Source organism: Paramisgurnus dabryanus, chromosome 23 (genome assembly GCF_030506205.2).
Source record: "Paramisgurnus dabryanus chromosome 23, PD_genome_1.1, whole genome shotgun sequence".
Taxonomy (NCBI): Eukaryota; Metazoa; Chordata; class Actinopteri; order Cypriniformes; family Cobitidae; genus Paramisgurnus; species Paramisgurnus dabryanus.
The window spans coordinates 1,283,094-1,301,721 of record NC_133359.1 but is presented as its reverse complement, the minus strand read 5'-3'; the positions used below and the strand labels follow the sequence as shown (position 1 = coordinate 1,301,721).

Below are 18,628 nucleotides of genomic sequence, written 5' to 3'. Positions count from 1 at the left end.
AGGGTTGCTGGACGGTGTATTTGTACGCGCTCACTTGGCTTAAGTTAAATGTCATTAAATCAATGTCCACTCACCATTTGAATGCTCAGAGTATTCATTTTATTTAATGTGTTGCATTGTTGTAACAGCATGGCCTTGTGATACGGTCAAAAAACTGTGTGTTCACCTTCCTCCAGCAACACCTGTCACCAGAAGGAAGGTTCCTACCTATATTCACTGAATATAGAACAGTGACACCTAGTGGACACCTTAACAAGACAAATGGCTCTTACAGTAGTGTACATTGTTTCAGACTGTAGTGTACATTGTTTCAGACTCTAGTGTACATGTAGTGTACATTGTTTCAGACTGTAGTGTACGTTTCTTCATAATGTAGTGTATAGGGATGCGCCGATACCACTTTTTTGGAGTACGAGTACTTGCATTTCAGTACTTGCCGATACCGATACCGAGTACTTAATAAAAAACATGATTCAAATTTACAGGTAACAGCTTTAGTCATATAATTTAACAAAAAAACAAGGGACTAGTTTTCCAGTTTGTTGTAAACTCTGCCTCTTTGGACAACACAAGAGGCATTAACCCCTTACACGCCACTCAAACATAGACATTTCTCAGACCGTGGTATCGATCCCTGGTATCGGGGGACTTTTAACGAGTACTTTAGAAAATGTGGTATCGAGGCCGATACCCGATACCAGTATCGGTATCGGTGCATCCCTAGTAGTGTACATTGTTTCAGGCTGTAGTGCACGTTGTTTCAGACTGTAGTGCACGTTTTTTCCAGACTTTAGTGCACGTTTTTTTCAGACTGTAGTGCACGTTGTTTCAGACTGTAGTGCACGTTGTTTCAGACTGTAGTGCACGTTGTTCCAGGCTGTAGTGCACGTTGTTTCAAATTGTAGTGCACTACAGTGTACATTGTTTCAGACTAGTGTACATTGTTTTAGACTGTAGTAGGGGTGGCACGGTTCACAAAACCCTCGGTTTGGTTCGTATCATGGTTCTATGGTCACGGTTCTCGGTTCAGTACGGTTCTTGTTGTTATTTTTTCTTTTAATTTTTAACACTCCAGAAATGTATTATCTTATTAATGTATAAATTATCCATAATATAGGATACAGTATTTAAAAAAAAAGTTATATCATGTAATCATGCACAAACTGAATTTGACTTTAAGCACATTATTGGGACCATCTCAGAGGAAAGCCAGGTGAGATTTTGATACAGCAAGAGGGAAGACATTGATGATTTCAACATGCTTTTCATTTATTTGGCAAAAAAGAGAATGTGTATTGCCATCTACATGAACTTTATGTGCATTTTTAGCACACAAGGATAACTTGCATTTATCAAAATGCCAACTTCAGTGTAGCTCATAGATTTATCACTGAGAGGCTGCTTAAATACTGCAGAGAGAATATGTGGACAAGATAGAGAAACATAACGTTTACACCTGTAATATTAACATCCGTCTCTTTTGTCCACTTTTGACTGCTTCTGTCGTGATTACTTTGAGGGGAAATTTATGAAATAAGATCGTGCAACTTTCACACGCTAGCAAAATGAAACTACGTGGAAATCAGCCGCTTTCATTTTATCAATGAAAGGCTAAAAATAGCGTTGAATACGAAAAGACGTAAAATGTGTTCAGTACCTCAGATTAGATAAATGGTAAATGTTCGAACACATTCAACCCATAGACTGCAGGTCTATCTATTGTTTTATTTCCGCTGTCATCATAGGTAACATGAAATAAAAATGTTTTCACACACCAAACTTATATGACGCTGGCGCATCCTCCAACTGCGGGCAGACTTACTTTTCTCTCCCACTTGCCATTTCTACACGTAACATAACCTGCAGTTACTTATACTCCAAACCAGTCACCTCTTCTTTCGCGCGAAAGGGAAACACGCTATCTGAGGTCACTTACAGGGCATTAGGCTACATTGCGCATGCCATGAACCGTTGAACCGTGCGACACACACGCGCTCCGAACCGAATGGTTTGGATTTTTTTCATGAACCGTGCCACCCCTAGACTGTAGTGCACATTGTTTCAGACTGTAGTTCACATTGTTTCAGGCAGAAGTGTACATTGTTTCAGGCAGAAGTGTACATTGTTTCCGACTGTAGTGCACGTTGTTTCCGACTGTAGTGCACGTTGTTTCAGACTGTAGTGTAAGTTGTTTCAGGCAGAAGTGTACATTGTTTCCGACTGTAGTGCACGTTGTTTCCGACTGTAGTGCACATTGTTTCCGACTGTAATGTAAGTTGTTTCAGACTGTAGTGTACAATGATTTAGACTGTAGTGTACAATGATTTAAGACTGTAATGATTGTTGCTTCATAATGTAGCGTACGTTGCTTCATAATGTAGTGTACGTTGTTTCAGACTGTAGTGCACGTTGTTTCAGGCAGAAGTGTACGTTGTTTTCCGACTGTAGTGTAAGTTGTTTCAGACTGTAGTGTACAATGATTTTAGACTGTAGTGTACAATGATTTAAGACTGTAATGATTGTTGCTTCATAATGTAGCGTACGTTGCTTCATAATGTAGTGTACGTTGTTTCAGACTGTAGTGTATGTTGCTTCATAATGTAGTGTACATTTGTTTCAGACTGTTGTGTACCTTGTTTCAGACTGTAGTGTATGTGTAGTGTACATTGTGCCAGACTGCAGTGTACATTGTGCCAGACCGTGGTGTACATGTATATTGTTACATCTCATTTTGCTGCATGTGGTGTGTCCAGTTTTCGTCTTTATTGTAAAGAAATGGAGGTCAATTGTCATGATTTCTTTATCATTAAATCATTTGGAGGTCAGAAGAGATTATTGATAAACCTGTATATCTACTGGGTGCTTAAATCCACTGAAGTTTGTTAAGTCATTTTGAGTTTGACATTGAACATTAGTCTATTAACAGATGTGTCTGCTCTATCTTTATATTTCTTTAGATATATTAGGAGAATTTAAATGCATTTCATGAACATATGACTTTTTCCATGTTTAAGTGTTATAATTGGGTCCCCAGTGCTTCTATTAAGCTGGAAAATGTGATAAAGAACAACCCAGTAACTTAGTTTTGGTAAACCGTTCTCTGCAAGCATGTGAAAAAATAGCTCATTGAAATTTGGCTCCCCTTGTGATGTCAGAAGGGGATCTTATTATAATAATACCGCCCCTTAATCTGCACTATCCAATCACGGCACTGCCATCTAAAGCAGAGATCAGCTCATTTGCATTTTAAAGGACACACCCAAAAACAGCACATTTTTGCTCACACATACAAAGTGTCAATTTTAACATTTTATAATAAACTATCTAGATGATATTTTCAGCTAAAACTTCATTTATGTACTCTGGGGACACCAAAGATTTATTTTACATCTTAAAAAAGTTCCCTTTAAAAGTACATTTTGTCTAGTATTTATAATATATATATATGTGTGTGTGTGTGTGTGTGTGTGTGTGTGTGTGTGTGTGTGTGTGTGTGTGTGTGTGTGTGTGTAGTTGTTACAGAAAACAAAGGTGCTAAGTGCATTGCATTATGGGATATAGAGAATGTGTTGTGCAGTTGTTTGTTCTCTCTGGTTGTATATTGCACAGATGATGATTAAGGTATTACACATGTAAGGGACATTTGAAAACTGTGCACATCAGAAATACTACTAGGGTTTTCATGTTTTATATATAGAAATATTTGTGAGGTTTTGGCAACTAGATTATGACAGAAATTAAACCATTGTTTAACAAAAAAGAGATTTGTAAGTTATATTTAGTGAATGTGTGCATACTTTATTTCCTCATATGAATAGATGTAGCAGTTATATTCCTGTTGTGTTTCTGAGTATTGCATTAATAGCACAAAGGTCAAATATCTTGTATATTTTAAATACACTGTAGGTTTATTTAGATAAAAGCGTGTAAGTCTGGATGTGTGTTTCATACATTAACTTGCTGTTTAAACTTGCGCCATAACATTGAATAAGAGGTTAGTTGAAGACTTACCTGATCCATCACACTGTGTGTTTAAGAAGCGAGTAGTCTCTTTTATTTAATGCTCATTGGCTGTCACGTCTCGCCTCATTCATGAACGCTGGTTTCCCCTAGCAACAAAGAGACAAATAGAACAGGAAGAGGTGAGAGGTATTCATACTCACGAGCCAATTGAAAGCGATGCGGGGCGGAGTCCACGCTGAAAAGATGCTGTTGTGAGCGTGTCAGCAGCATTGACACATGCATGTTTACTGTCAGGGTTTACATGGCAACCGGCTGAGACTCATGCAGAATTGCAGGTTCACTGTTGTTGGTCGTATGCACAGACGCATACAGTATTGTGTGCATGAGAGCCGAATCGCTCTCCCTGTTGAAGTGAAAACACTGATGTCATAGGCCGTGCGGGTGCGGGACCCGTATAATACCACAAAAGTTTAATATCACAATCAATCAAACTTCAATAACGTAAAATACTTTATTACATTACATTCATCTCATTAAAATTGGTGTTTGGCTTAACATCATTAGCTGGGTTTCCATCACTCCGATTTTATGTGCATTTTCAAGTATCGCATAAGAAACGAGTGATGGAAACGCCAAATTTCGAATAAAAATCCATTAATTCGCAAAAATGTTTTGTGGTCATTTGAGGTGGATTTTGACTTATGCGAAAAATAATAAATGCATTATGCATAAATGCTTACTTAGTATTTTTCTCTTGTTTTAAGGAAAAATATCTAAAAATTCCTAAATTAAGATACTTTTTCTTGATGAGCAAAAAGACCCAAGAAAATAAGTCTAGTGTTTAGACCAAAAATATGATTTTGTGCAAAAAAAAATCTGCCAATGGGGTAAGCAAATTTTTCTTGAGTTCATTGTTTAAGAAAAATTTTCAAGATTTTTTTGCTCACCCCATTGGCAGATTTTTTTGCTTGTTTTATGCACAAAATCACTTAAATTTGATATTCTTGAAAAAAAAATTGCAGTGTTGTTTTTCAGTACAAAGTAAGAGAGTAATTTTTTGCAGTGTGAAAACGCATTTATCGAATAAATTGTGATGTAACATTAAACCAACCTGACTGATCGTTTAGCTGTATCAGCCGACGTTGTCTTTACCATATTTGTGGCTTGACGTCGTTGTAATGCATTTCTTCTTCTGTGCACAGCATTCAGTTTCACGATTACAAGCTGCACTGCTAGTAAATGTATAACTTGCCAAATATTACTAAATCCAGTCCTGTCTCTCTTTTCTAATCGTGCCTTGTTATATTTACTGTTGATTACTAAGTTACCAATACCACGTCATTCGCTTGAACTTAATGGAAACGCACCTAATTCACATTTCTTTTCTTTTTTTTTGTGGCACATTTTGAAAAGATTTGCTTCAGGTTTGGATGGAAGCCCCACTAATGTTCTGTTGGTTCTAATATAATTTGTTTTAATATTTGTAATATAAATAATGGTCATATAATTCCTCTTCATGTCCTTTGTTCACACAGCAAGATATTGAGAAGTTTACAGACATTGAGAAACTCTACCTCTACCTCCAGTTGCCTTCTGGTCCCAGCAGTGTCCATGAGAAGAGGTACATCATCTTTTCAAACTAATATCACATTCATATCCTGTTTTTTTATTTTATTTCAACGATCGTAGTATTGTATCATATTACAATATTATTGCAGTTTTTATGTTGCAATAATATTGCGTTATTTTAGCTGGCATGTTTGGTGTTTACATTTTTATATGGCCTCATCACTGATTAGTATATAAATGACTGGATTGTGCAGAGAACGCTAACGTAACACCAGAAGAGTTCGAGCGGCCATCTTGGATGGCGTCATTGACTAATCATGATCTAAATTCACCCGGTTTACAGCGTATCAGTCACACAAGATTAAGTTTTAGGATATGTGTACGTAAATTAATTGTTACTTTTGATGTTATTTGCAATGTTTATGTTTTAATCGGGCAGGATTTATAGAAAACATTAAGGTGAGTGTTTCTATTGTAATGACAATGGTGTAAATAAAGTTTTTGGACTTAAGAGCATACACGGTCAGCGTTATATCTCTGAATAAGTTATAAAGTAAAAAAAAAAAACATTTTGGCTTTTTATAAACATAGCAACATCGAAATTTGGTATTGTTTTTATATTGCTGAATCAAATGTTAGTCTAACCAGCAAAATATATGCCATTAACATTGTTAACACATTTTACTGTACGAACAAATAAAGTTCATTGTAACTCACTGTTTAAAAAGTAAAATGTATAACCTTAAATAAATAACTATGATTAGGACGTTTGCCATGGAATAATATAAAGGGAGACTTCAGATATAAAACCGGAGACTGATAAAGTAGTTTTATCATTAAAATCTGATAACGTCCTATTAATTTAATCTAATGTTTGGTCATACCAATATGGCCGCGCGGTGGCTTTACAATTGTGACGTCATGCACGATCCAGTCATTTATAATATAGATCAGTGGGATTCATTAAATGTAATCATCCGTCTATTAAACAAAATCAAGTAGTCTGAGTTGAAAGTCATCATCTTGATCATTTTCTGTTGTAATATTTCCTACTTTTGCATTTATAGTTTGTTTTTCATTCATTTATCAGTCTATATTGTGTCATGCGAGCTAGACATTTCATCAATTACATTGATTTTGTGTAAAATATGTAGGGCTGTCAATTAAACATGTTAATTATAATAGATGATTTGGTTCAAAATGAATGATTCCTCAATTAATGATTTGTATCTCTTGACCTGTATGTCATGTTTTCCATATAAAAAAACATATGAAATGCAAAGCTAATGAAACCTAGATGCTATTGGTAAGAAAAAGTTTCTAGCGTCCGTCTATCTCTACTACACGTACAGAATGGACCATAGGCCACTTCAATAATATGAAAATAAATCAAACAATATATTGACTTGTAAATGTTTATTCAGTGCTTGACTCGATCTAATGTGTTTGTGTTGTGTTCATTTAAGAGAAAATATTTTATGTTGTTATTTGCAATGTATTAAGTAAATGTTTAATTGATTGACAGCCCTGAGATTATGACATTGCAATATCAGCTTTCTGTATTTTATCATTTGTTTATTATGTGTCTGTCATGTTCACCCCTTTTTTCCAACATGATGTTCCCAACATAGAACTGAAACTCAGAGAGGTTCTGCGAGTCCGGCATTATGGTATTAAAACTTTCCAAATATATTAAAGGGAAAAACATTCTTAAAGGAGCAGTGCACCCAAAAATGCCATCATTTACTCACCTTCATATCATCTAGACCTTTACTAGAGAAATGGTCACTCTTTTCCATGCAACTTAAAGAGTAACTAAACCCTAAACCAACTTTTTTTAGTTAATGATCTGTAAGAATGGGGCTTTATTAGTGCTGTTCATTGATTTTAGTAAGTTTTTTGACATTTGGGTATAAAGTGTTTCAATACTACAATATATGGTGTAAAAACGTCTGAGTGCTGCCCTCTTCAGGTTGAACGGTGGCTACTGCAGTTGAATTTTCCTATTGGATGTTGGGTCCAAAAAATAACTCGTGACGTAAGCAGTTTCAAGCTCACCACGCCCTTGTTACGATCTCACCACACACTTGGTACGAGCTTTAGTTCGTCCCCTCTATCTCCGTTGGGATCTGCCCACTTTTCTTGCATTTTTCAAATATTGCCAGTGGGTGGAGTCACGCTCTGACCAGGGGTTTAGTTACCCTTTAAATTAAAATTTTTTTCCCAAAACTAGATTTATTTTCATATGTCATTTTGCTCATCAAGAAAAGGCATCTTGCTTTAATATTTTTTAGATATTTGTACTTAAAACTCCTGATTGGTTAACGTGCACTGGAAAAAATGATTTTCAAGAAAAAAAATCTTAGTATTTTTGTCTTGTTTTCAGTAAAAATATAAAAACAAATCTTAAATTAAGATGCTTTTTCTTGATGAGCAAAACGACCCAAGAAAATAGTCTAGTTTTTAGACAAATTTAAGTGATTTTGTGCATAAAACAAGCAAAAAAATCTGCCAATGGGGTAAGTAAAAAAATCTTGAACATTTTTCTTAAACACTAAATTCAAGAAAAATTTGCTTACCCCATTGGCAGATTTGTTTGCTTGTTTTATGCACAAAATCACTTAAATTTGATATTTTTGGTCTAAAACTAGACTATTTTCTTGGGTCGTTTTGCTCATCAAGAAAAAGCATCTTCATTTAAGGTTTTTTAGATATTTTTACTAAGAATTTTTTTTCTTGAAAATAATTTTTTGCAGTGCAGGTTTGGCTTGACATGTGGGAGCCTTGATGAGAAAAAGTTTTCATTCTTGGGTGAACTGTGCCTTTAAATGATGTGATGTGAGGGACCAAAGAAAACATACACTCGGTTTTCAGAGGCTACAGAATCCATTTGTTAAACTTTCCTCTTGCTTGGTTTTCTCCCAAGTGACCAGAATTCAATGTCGTCCAGTCGGACTCAACAGATGTACGCTTTCAATTGGATTCGGAATCATTTGGAAGAGCACCCGGAAACCTCGCTGCCAAAACAAGAGGTGTATGATGAATACAAGTAAGTGTGTTTTGCAGATGTTTGTGTGCCCATCATTTGTGTATTTTGTTGCTTGATCTTTGCTGTGTTTCAGGAGTTACTGCGACAATCTGGGCTACCATCCATTAAGCGCAGCCGATTTTGGAAAGATCATGAAAAACGTTTTTCCTAATATGAAGGCACGTCGTTTGGGCATGAGGGGAAAATCAAAATATCCTTTTTTACGTGGTCAGATTTGAATCTGAGAAACCCTAGTATGCATTAAATGTGAAGTGTGTAATTTCTGTATCCCTCCTCCCACCAAACTGAACTAAACCTTAACCGTGCATTACGTACTGCTACAGTGGTCTGAGGAAGAAAGCACTCGTTCACATGCCGTCACTCCCTAACCTGGATTTACACAAAGCAGGCGATGGGGTGAGAATTGACTTATTGTCAAATCAATATCAAGACAAACAGACCTCATTCATTTTCTTGAAATATGTCTTTTGTGTTTTGTGCTTCTGTAAGTGTGAATTGTTGGAGTCGACGGGTCAGTCTCCCAACGCTGAGGATGAGATGCGTTTAGCCGCCTGTGGTCTGGTGTGTGAATGGGCTCAGAAGGTTTTGAGTCGTCAGTTTGATAGTGTGGAGGAACTGGCCCGATTTCTACTCAACAGTCACTACATTGGCACTAAGTCCATGGCGGCTCTTACTGTTATGACTGGAACCCCAACAGGCAAGACGCGACAACTTTACTGCCATATATCCACACATACAAAACCAGTGATACTTTGTAAAGGAAGAACATATTTGGCATTGTCTGTAGACAGAAACAGCTCTGTATGTTCAAACCCAGTGTTGGGAAAGGGAAGACACAGATTTGAATTTACTCCGTTTCACTGATCCACAAACAAACCTTTTCTGTTGTATGTTGCTTTCAGACAGTGTTGGTTTAAACTTCAGTCCTTTTGATTCAAATTCCAGGTATGAAAACCCCTACGCCGGCCTCTGCGTTTGTGCCAACTGGTGAAGCGAATGCATTCCAGCCCCAGGTGAAGACCCTTCCTTCACCATCTGTAGATGCCAAACAGCAGCTACAGCGCAAGATCCAGAAGAAACAGCAAGAACAGAAGCTCACCTCACCTCTGCCCACTGATGCCCAGGCCAGAAGAGCAGAGGCGGGCACGCCAGGCCCAGGGTGCAGTCTCACATCTGGAAGTCCAGCATTGCTGTCCCCTCAGCCCACCATAGGCATTGTAGTAACTGCAGTACCAAGTCCCATCACGGTAAGGAGATTTGTGTGGATGCTTATTAGATGAGTGAAAGAAAAATAGACTAAACTACTTTACTACAGCACTTCCCTCTTTATGTGGACAAAATAAAGTCTTTTTAGTATTGACACTAAAATAAGTATGCGCTGAAACAGGCATAAATTGTTCTTCAGTTTCTTTTACTGTGTCCATAATGAATTGTTGTTTATTTGTATCATTTACAGGTTCAAAGAAGCAGACAACTAATGACTTCTCCAAGTCCTGTTGGGGCAGCAGAGGGAAAAGTTGTACCTGTTAACTTCCAGGTTGTGACACAGCCTGTTAAGCAGTCTCCAAAAGCCCCCCAAAATGTCCCTGTCAGCCCAGTTGGGGACAGACTTGCCAGACACAGATATGCCCAGATATTACCCAAACCCTCAGCCACCAGCGCCATTTCCCTTCGCTCGCCCCCAACACTCCTCATCACCAATAGTCCAATCAAGACGGTGATGCCCACATCTCATGTTAGTTCTGTAAATGTGGTCAAGATGACCGCAATATCACTAGCACCCAACAGTAGTGGCAGTAGTAGTAATACTCCGGCCCCACTGCGACCTGCCTCTGCTGGCATCAGTAGCACAGTGTCCCAGGAAGAAGCTAACCAGACCCAGCAAGCTCAGAATGGTGCTTCTGCCATGCCACTTCAGGTACCTGGGGTCGGGAAAGCTGGACGTCCTTCCGTGACCCCAACACCATCAGTATCCAGCACCAGTGAGGTCAGATTGACATTGGAAGCTGTGAATGACCGTAGCTCTGCTGTTGACAAACAAAGCACTGCATCTGGGGCGAGTACAGGACAAAAGAATGAACGAGCCACTAAATTCAGGGCTTCCAGTGAACCGTCTCTCCTTATTAAGGCGTCCCCTGTGCCTGAAAGAGTGACAAACCGTGCAAAGAGTGACTCTGCAACCCCTTCGAGTACAATCATGGGGGCTGTTGCCCTAAGCAGCAATAACAACAATGACCAGGAAAGCACCTTGTATTTAACTGTTACCAACCAGAATGCAGATCCTGGAATGTCATCTATTGGGGCTTTGGCAACTGTAGGCACTTCTCTTAAAGATGCAGGGCCGGGTCCAAAAAGCCCCCGAAAACGCTCGGCATCTGTTCTGGAAACGCACACCATCCCAGTTAAAAGGGTTTTCATTTCCCAGCAAACTTTTGATGTTAACACTAATCCCAGGCCTGGTCTTGTAATAGCAGCCAAGAAGATTCAGAGACCAGGAACCCCAGCGAGACCAGAGAGCGCTCCATGCAAAGTTACACTGAAACAGACAAACTCCCTTCCAACTCAAATCCTGGCTCTTTCCGATACTCCCATCGGAACTTTGAACGCCTCTCCGACTGTTAATCCTCAGAGCTCTTTACAAAACGAGAATGAAGTAGCTGATAGAATCCCTAGTGACACGGTCACAGCTACGGATCACTCCTTACTCCAGCAGATCACAGCTCAACAACAGATCACCAATGTGGCTTCTCAGCAGGCCTCTGTTGTTAGTGAGCTTAAGAGCTCGTTGCAAAACTACTCGCGACAAATACAAGCAGAACATAAACAGATTGCAGCTAATCCGTTACCGTTGATGGCTCAGGCCCCTGAGGGCTCCAGTCAGCTTGCTCTTCAGCAGGACATTGTTGATTTTGCAGGGGCTCAGACAAGCATGGACTATTTCCCATTCAACGATGATGATATGACCCAGGACAGTATTGTAGAAGAGCTCGTACAGATGGAAGAACAAATGAAGCTGAATAGCAGTTTGCAATCATACTTGAGTTGCGTGGACATATCTCTACAAGGTCAAGCAACAGTTGGCCAAGGAACAATCCTGTCCCCTCATCAGACCAGTACACAGTTCTATCACTCTTCTCATAGTAGCGCCACACCGATCCACACACCAACACCGACTCCTACACCAACACCGACGCCTACTCCAACTCCTACCTCTGAGATGCTACCAGGGGGACATGGCTTGACCAGAGAAAGCCCTTGTTCTCGAATGGCACCTGTTACTCCAGTGGATAGCATCTTAGGCGGAAGGCATACACCCATCAGCACTCCTCTGTCAAACTGCAGTAGCAGTGTCCCTCCGAGCCCCGTTGAATGTCGCAACCCCTTCGCTTTTACCCCTATTAACTCCAGTATAACTAGTTATCACGATGGTAGCGTTGTGTCTAGTAGTCCAGTGAAACCCATGCAAAGGCCTATGGCCACTCACCCGGATAAAGCAAAACTAGATTGGATCAACAACAGGTATAACAGCACTGCAGGGTCTCCTGTTATCTCTAACACCACCACTATTGGTATTCTGCCTAGTTACCAGGATCTAGTTGAAGATCACTTCCGCAAACCACATGCCTTTGCCATCCCAGGCCAATCCCTCCAGTCTCAGTCAAGACATCAAGATGGGAATTTGGGAAGATTGACAACTGTGTCTCCAGTGCAGCAAACTGGACAGCAAACTGCCCCTAGTAGCAAGCAAGAAAGTTTTGCCGTCCCAGCTCCATTAGACAACAAAGGGACAGGAAACACATCTATCTCAGGGGGTGGGACGTTCAGGTGTCGTAGTGTCAGCCCAGCGGTCCGGCAACGAAATCTTAGTGGCACCACTGCACAAACGGTCACCACCCCAAGGTCTGTTGTATCTCCCTTTAACTGCCCCCTGACATCCGAGGTCCTGAGCATTCTCTCTAACAACCAGTCTGTGGTCAGTGCCAGCAGTTTGGCTCAGAGGAGCCAATCGGTGCCATTAAATATCATGATGCAGTCTGAGCTACTTCCTGGCAGTCACCAAGTACAGCAAAACAACAGCACTAAGATTACCACTGTGCTTCTTAGCAAGATGGACACGGATGGAGACGATACAGTGCGAGGTCTGGGCGTAAATAATCTGTCCGCCAACTACACGGCACGGATGAACTTAACCCAAATCTTGGAGACGACACAAGGCTTCCCGGCAGGCCCCAACCATCAGAACCAGCAGTTGCCTCTGGATTCAAGCCCTTCACCTTTTGACTTCCAGAAGACGGGTTACCTTATAAGCACGGGGGGAGAAGAGCAGGTGACCTTCTCCGCTGACGACGGCCAAGCACAATCAGCCTCTGGACTGCAGCAACAAGAAGAGCTTCAACTTCAAGAACCACAGTTGGAGCTACAAGATCAACAGCTACAGCTTCTGAATCATCAACTGCAGCTCCAAGATCAACAGCTCCAACTCCAGGACCAACAGCTGCAGATGCCAGACCGACAACAGTTACAAGACGATACAGAAATCGGCCAACAGCACCTGTTGTCTCAAACCTCGCAGCAAGATTTTGATAGGGAGCAACAAGATCAACTGGACTTTAACTCCACCGTTAAGGACCTCTTGGGGGAGGACGGACTCAACCCCAGTTCACAACTCGTTGGGCAGGTGGCATCGGAACTCAGCGCCGTCGCCTCCGACTTCTCCAGCGATATCCGGTTGAGCTCTGACCTGTCCAGTAGCATTAATGACCTGAACACTTTAGACCCCAATCTGCTGTTCGACCCCAGTCAACCGCAGGACCAATATGAAGACGCCACACTGGAAGAACTGAAGAACGATCCTCTGTTTCAACAGATTTGCAGTGATACTGTGAACTCTGCTGGTTTCGATTGGCTGGAGAACAAAGACCAGTCGACCGTGGAAATGTTGGGATAATGCGATAATGCTGTTCCTTTGTTGTTAATGTTGTTGTCGTTGTTTATATTTATGGTTTCTGTTCCGAGTTTTTGTTTTTGTATTGTGAAGTTTTGTGTACAAAAATGTTAAATGCGTGTCTGTGCAGCAAAAATCTGGACGCTTTGGGACTGTCCAGTGTGTGAAGTGCCAGCCTGAAGTAAATCTCTTACAGGCATGTGCTTTATCTGAACTTTATATCTGAAGTTTTATTGTATTACTGTTTAACAGGTCATTCCAGTCATTTCTCTTCATTCAAAAGTCATTAATAGTTGACGGTCAAATATTTCCAACTTATAGTAATATATGTTCGATATAGCTGGCGCACAATCTTATAGCAGGCATATACTTGATTTCATTGATTTTTGCTTCCACTAAAGTCATAGTGGATATTGAGACCTGCATGAATAATTTGTTCTTGTATTTCAACGAAATGCAATATTCCAAGCGACAAATCATTGACTTTGGGAAAAGTTCCTTTCTATACAAAACGGTCGTCTAAATATGTTGAATTGTGGCTGTGGGACCCGAGGGCAGACGAGCAGCAAATTGTGACTTTTTTACATATCGTCAATCGTCAGTTCAATGAACTGCAATGATTTGAGGTGCTATTTGGTGCTGACGTCAAGAATCTCATCCGTAAAGCATTATTTGTTTTTGTTTTGAAAAAGAATTGACTCATTTTTGCAAAAAGGATTTTTAAGGCCATAATACTTGTACTGTTAAATCAAAACTGTCGAGGAGGAATGAGATTTTTGCTATATCTGTTTTTGCTGTTGTTTCGAACAAAAAAAAAATGGGAAAAGAATCGTCTGCCTTATTTTTACAGTCCACAGCCCTTTTATTCCACCCGGCGTTTGAAATTCGAGAGGAACGTTCTTGTAATGCACTTGATGTCTTCGGGTTAAGAGTTCGCAGTGATCATCTCTGCAGAGGGTTGCTTGCCATTTATAGGTCTGTCCATCGATGATCGCTAGTTTCTTATGGTATGGTGATGGCTAGGTATTCATTTTAAGGATGTGACTAACTTGAGATCAACAGGCAAACCTGTCTAGTTTCTCCAGCCTTAACTTTCTCCATACCAAAGAGAAGCTGTTGAAGAATAAAAAGAGATCGTGAGGTCCATCGTTGATTTCCCATCATCGCGTAGGACTCGTAGGATCTTGTTGTCGGGCTGTGGTAAACGGTTACCACCTTGATGAACTCTTATTTGTGTAAATTATGTATATGACAGACACGTTGGATGTACAGATAACTACGGACCGGCGAGCATGTTATAGAAGTTCATGAAGGTTGACTGACTTTGGCTGTTTGTAGACGTTACGGTAGTGCCGCATTTGTAAAAAGGACATAGTGGTCATCATGAAATTTCCATGTTATCAAGCCGCTCTATAATGGTGATAAATAGTAGGTAGATGAGAGTGCCCTTACCAAAACAGAAGATGCTGAGTCCATAGCAGCACGATAGCTCGCCTGTTTCGTTCCTGGCTTCATGTGATGTACTAGTTAATGCTGTCTTTTGAGTCTGTAGCTTGCTGATGTTTATTTCATAGGAGTTTATTGGTTCCTGCGTACGCAGATGTGTTGTGTAAACCGAGAGGGATATTATAGCATGGATTTATTGAGATACGACTTAAATATAAAAAAGGCGTTCATTTTATTGTGACATAGCTAAATGTGGTGTGCAGACAGAGCAGACACTGGAAACCATTTGAAAGACGTACAAACCTTCATCTTTATTGCACTAAAAGTTTTTTTTTATTTGTGAAAAGTTTTTAATGTAACAATCGGTGCCCATGTTGTTTTTCTTTTTACGACAAATAGCAAACGGGGAATTACTCACGACATCAATGAATAATTGCCTTCTGTAGCAATGAGCTCTAATCTCAATGAGATCCGCGGTGTACAACTTCTCATACCTGAGAATAAGATATGAAATTTTAAATCACATTATGAAGACGTGAGATTAAAGTGCTTCACCGTGTTATAAAGCGACTGTATCTGCGCATGTATCTATACGGTAGTGAGCAGCACTCCCTTAACCAATCAGAGCTCTGGTTTCTGTGGACCAGGACGTGAGGTGACGCTACAGTAGTTCTTCAAAAGCTATATGCATTTTATGATGTTTACTAAGTTAAAATAAGTCTGTATGTTTCTGTTCATGAATGTTGTTTGTCTTTTTTTGTTTCTTTTTACATATATCTTCAATTTCCTTCGTTTTATATATATATATAAAAAAAATCTCTATGTAAAGAAAGCTGTAAATATTTTTTATGTTGCTGCATTTTTCAGTGCACTGATTAATAACTGTTTGTTTGTTTGTTTGTTTGGGTTTTTTGTTAGAGTTAAGACTACAATCCTGTTTTGATACACGAGGATTGATTCAGCTGTAGGTCTGATGTGAAGTGGTCATCTGGTAGAGAAATGTCTTCATTATTTCTGTCAGATTTGAGCCTCAGATTTGCTGGTTTCTTTGCTCTACGTGGACAGTAGCTTGTTAATATTGCAGATGCGTTTCAGCGATGTTTTTTGTTTTGTTTTTCATTTTCTTTTTTCCAATGGAAAGTACTCACAGGTGAGATTTTTTAAGTGGTTTTAAAAGCCAATAAACATTTTTTTAAACAATAATGTGCTCTTGGTTTTTTAGATGCTTGTGGTTTACTTGTTGTCGCCCTCTGCTGGTGTTTACCAGCATTGCTGATGTGAAATCATATCGAATGTGACGTGACTGTGATGTCACTGATGCTATCCAATCAAATGCTAGTAGTGAACCAGATGTATGCCTGCATCCAAAACTTGCATATAAATCCTAATAAGCATACATATGAGTTTATTTTTTATTTTAGATTTTTTTTTAAATACATTAATTTATCATAAATTCTATGTAATTACATCTACAAAAATAAGACTACACTGCAAAAAAAGGACTTACTTCATATTTTTGTCTTATTTTTAGTACAAATATCAGAAAATTCTTAAATCAAGATGTATTTTCTTGATTAGCAAAATGACCTTAGAAAATAAGTAAAGTTTTTAGACAAAAATATACAATTTAAATAAATGTATGCTTAAAACAAGCAAAAAAAAATCTGCCAGTGGGGTAAGAAAATATTTCTTGAATTTTTCTTGAATTAAATGTTTAATTTAAAAAAATTAAAGATTTTATTTATTTATTTAAGATTTATTTAATTTATTTTCTTAAATGTTTAGATTTTTTCAAGACAAAAATACTAAGGACGTTTTTGAATGTTTTATATCACAAATTGTCTTTAGAGGTGCCTCAAAAAGATGCACATTGCACAAGGGGCCACACACCAAAAGTTTGAGAACCAATGGTTTGGATAACCTCAGATTAAATCTGGTATAAAAGTGATAAAAAATATTGTAAAATATAATACTTTCACTGCAAAAAAATTATTTTCAAGAAAACATTTTCTTGGTATTTTTGTCTTGTTTCAGTAAAAATATCAATTCTTAAATTAAGATGTTTTTTCTTGATGAGCAAAACAACCCAAGAAGTCTAGTTTTTAGATCAAAAAAATCAAGTTTAAGTGATTTTGTGCATAAAACAAGCAAAAAAATCTGCCAATGTGGTATGCAAAAAAATATCTTGAAAATTTTTCTTAAACACTAAATTCAAGAAAAATTCTACAAAAATTGCTTACCCCATTGGCAGATTTTTTTGCTTGTTTTATGCACATTATTGGGTCATTTTGCTCATCAAGAACTTTTTACTGAAAACAAATACTAAGAATTTTCTTTCTTGAAAATAATTTTTTGCAGTGTTGGTTGAGAGGTTTAACTAACAGTAATAATGATGGCTGACTTGGCAAACATTATTAATAAATACTCTTCTGCATATTCTATCAAATCAGCGTTTTGGGGAGTGGGGGGTCAAAGGTCCCCTCAACAATTCAGCTGTCCACACGGGTCATAGTGATGGGGGTTCACCATAGATTTAGCTTTAACCAATAAGATCGAAGTTGCCGGGTGCCGTGTCCCCTTTCCCATGACCCAACGCATATTCATACAATGTTAATGACTTCTGGCTGTATTGATCTCCGTCCGTGATGTCCACTCGACTGACCGCTTGTGTGATTCACGTCTGTCACCCCCCCCCCCCCAAAAAAAAAACGTTTCCAGCAAAATTGTGCGTTGTCCTTCATAATATAAAACCACTCCTTGAGATTTTATTGGACAAAATTTCACTATGTCTGAAGAAAATGTGATTGGTGACAATTGCACAAAAATACTATGTGTCATATTTCATTGAATGACATACTGATACAAACGTATATCTTGTCATGCACTGTAAGTTGGTCTGCCAAATGCACAAATGTAATATGTGATATTGAAAAATCCAGAGACCATTATGTAAACCCCACAAAGTGCCCTAAAAAAACCTTAGCATCCAAAGCCTTTCTAGTTCATAAAAAATGCTAGTAGTGAACCAGATTTATTGCAGTCTTTATGATGCTGACACCTCTGAATGTTAAAGTTGTATCATAATTCACAGAATTTATTATTTTCTCTAAAATGATGATGAGTATAAACAAGGCCTCGCTATCATACATGCTCATATGTGAGATTAGAAGATTTCTGCATTTAGTCTCACAGCTGCTCATCTATTGTCCTGTAAGGTCCGGCTCTTATACAGCTGCCTTCAGGATCAATACACACATGCATGACCAAATATCTCCTCTCATTATTGCTTTGAGTTCAATGTTTTGTGTCATCTGAGTTTACAGAGCTGTGGGATGAGATGTATATCAGAAAACCAAACACATTTCACATTTACTCCAGTGGCATTTTTCATACTTGTTGCAAAGCAGCTTTACAGAAAATGTGTTTTATAACAGACAGTATAGAGAGTTAAGGTGAAAAGATAGACTATAGAAATAATGATACAAAACAAAATTATAAGTTATAAAATATATGCATGTTGTTACGTTAGCATATTGCTTAAAATATTGTATTTACTGCTCTTTATGTTAAACAGAAAATATACTTCCAACAGTGAGCTTGTAGAAAAACATTTCATTGTCAACAAGTTCTGATGTTATTGCACACCTGATTTGTTT

At 38.6% G+C, this 18,628-nt stretch overlaps 1 protein-coding gene across 1 annotated transcript in view; it reads left to right on the top strand.

Annotated features, from left to right (window-relative positions):
• rfx7b (regulatory factor X7b) overlaps positions 1-16,175 on the top strand; it is a 28,756-nt gene extending 12,581 nt beyond the window's left edge. Inside the window, exons 3-10 of the mRNA XM_065277350.2 lie at positions 5,499-5,584; positions 7,164-7,202; positions 8,459-8,581; positions 8,655-8,771; positions 8,893-8,977; positions 9,071-9,278; positions 9,527-9,828; positions 10,038-16,175. Coding sequence (XP_065133422.1) covers positions 5,499-5,584; positions 7,164-7,202; positions 8,459-8,581; positions 8,655-8,771; positions 8,893-8,977; positions 9,071-9,278; positions 9,527-9,828; positions 10,038-13,529 — 4,452 coding nt within the window. The 3' untranslated portion in view covers positions 13,530-16,175. The remainder of the gene's footprint in view (positions 1-5,498; positions 5,585-7,163; positions 7,203-8,458; positions 8,582-8,654; positions 8,772-8,892; positions 8,978-9,070; positions 9,279-9,526; positions 9,829-10,037) is intronic.
• The last annotated feature ends 2,453 nt before the right edge of the window (positions 16,176-18,628 follow it).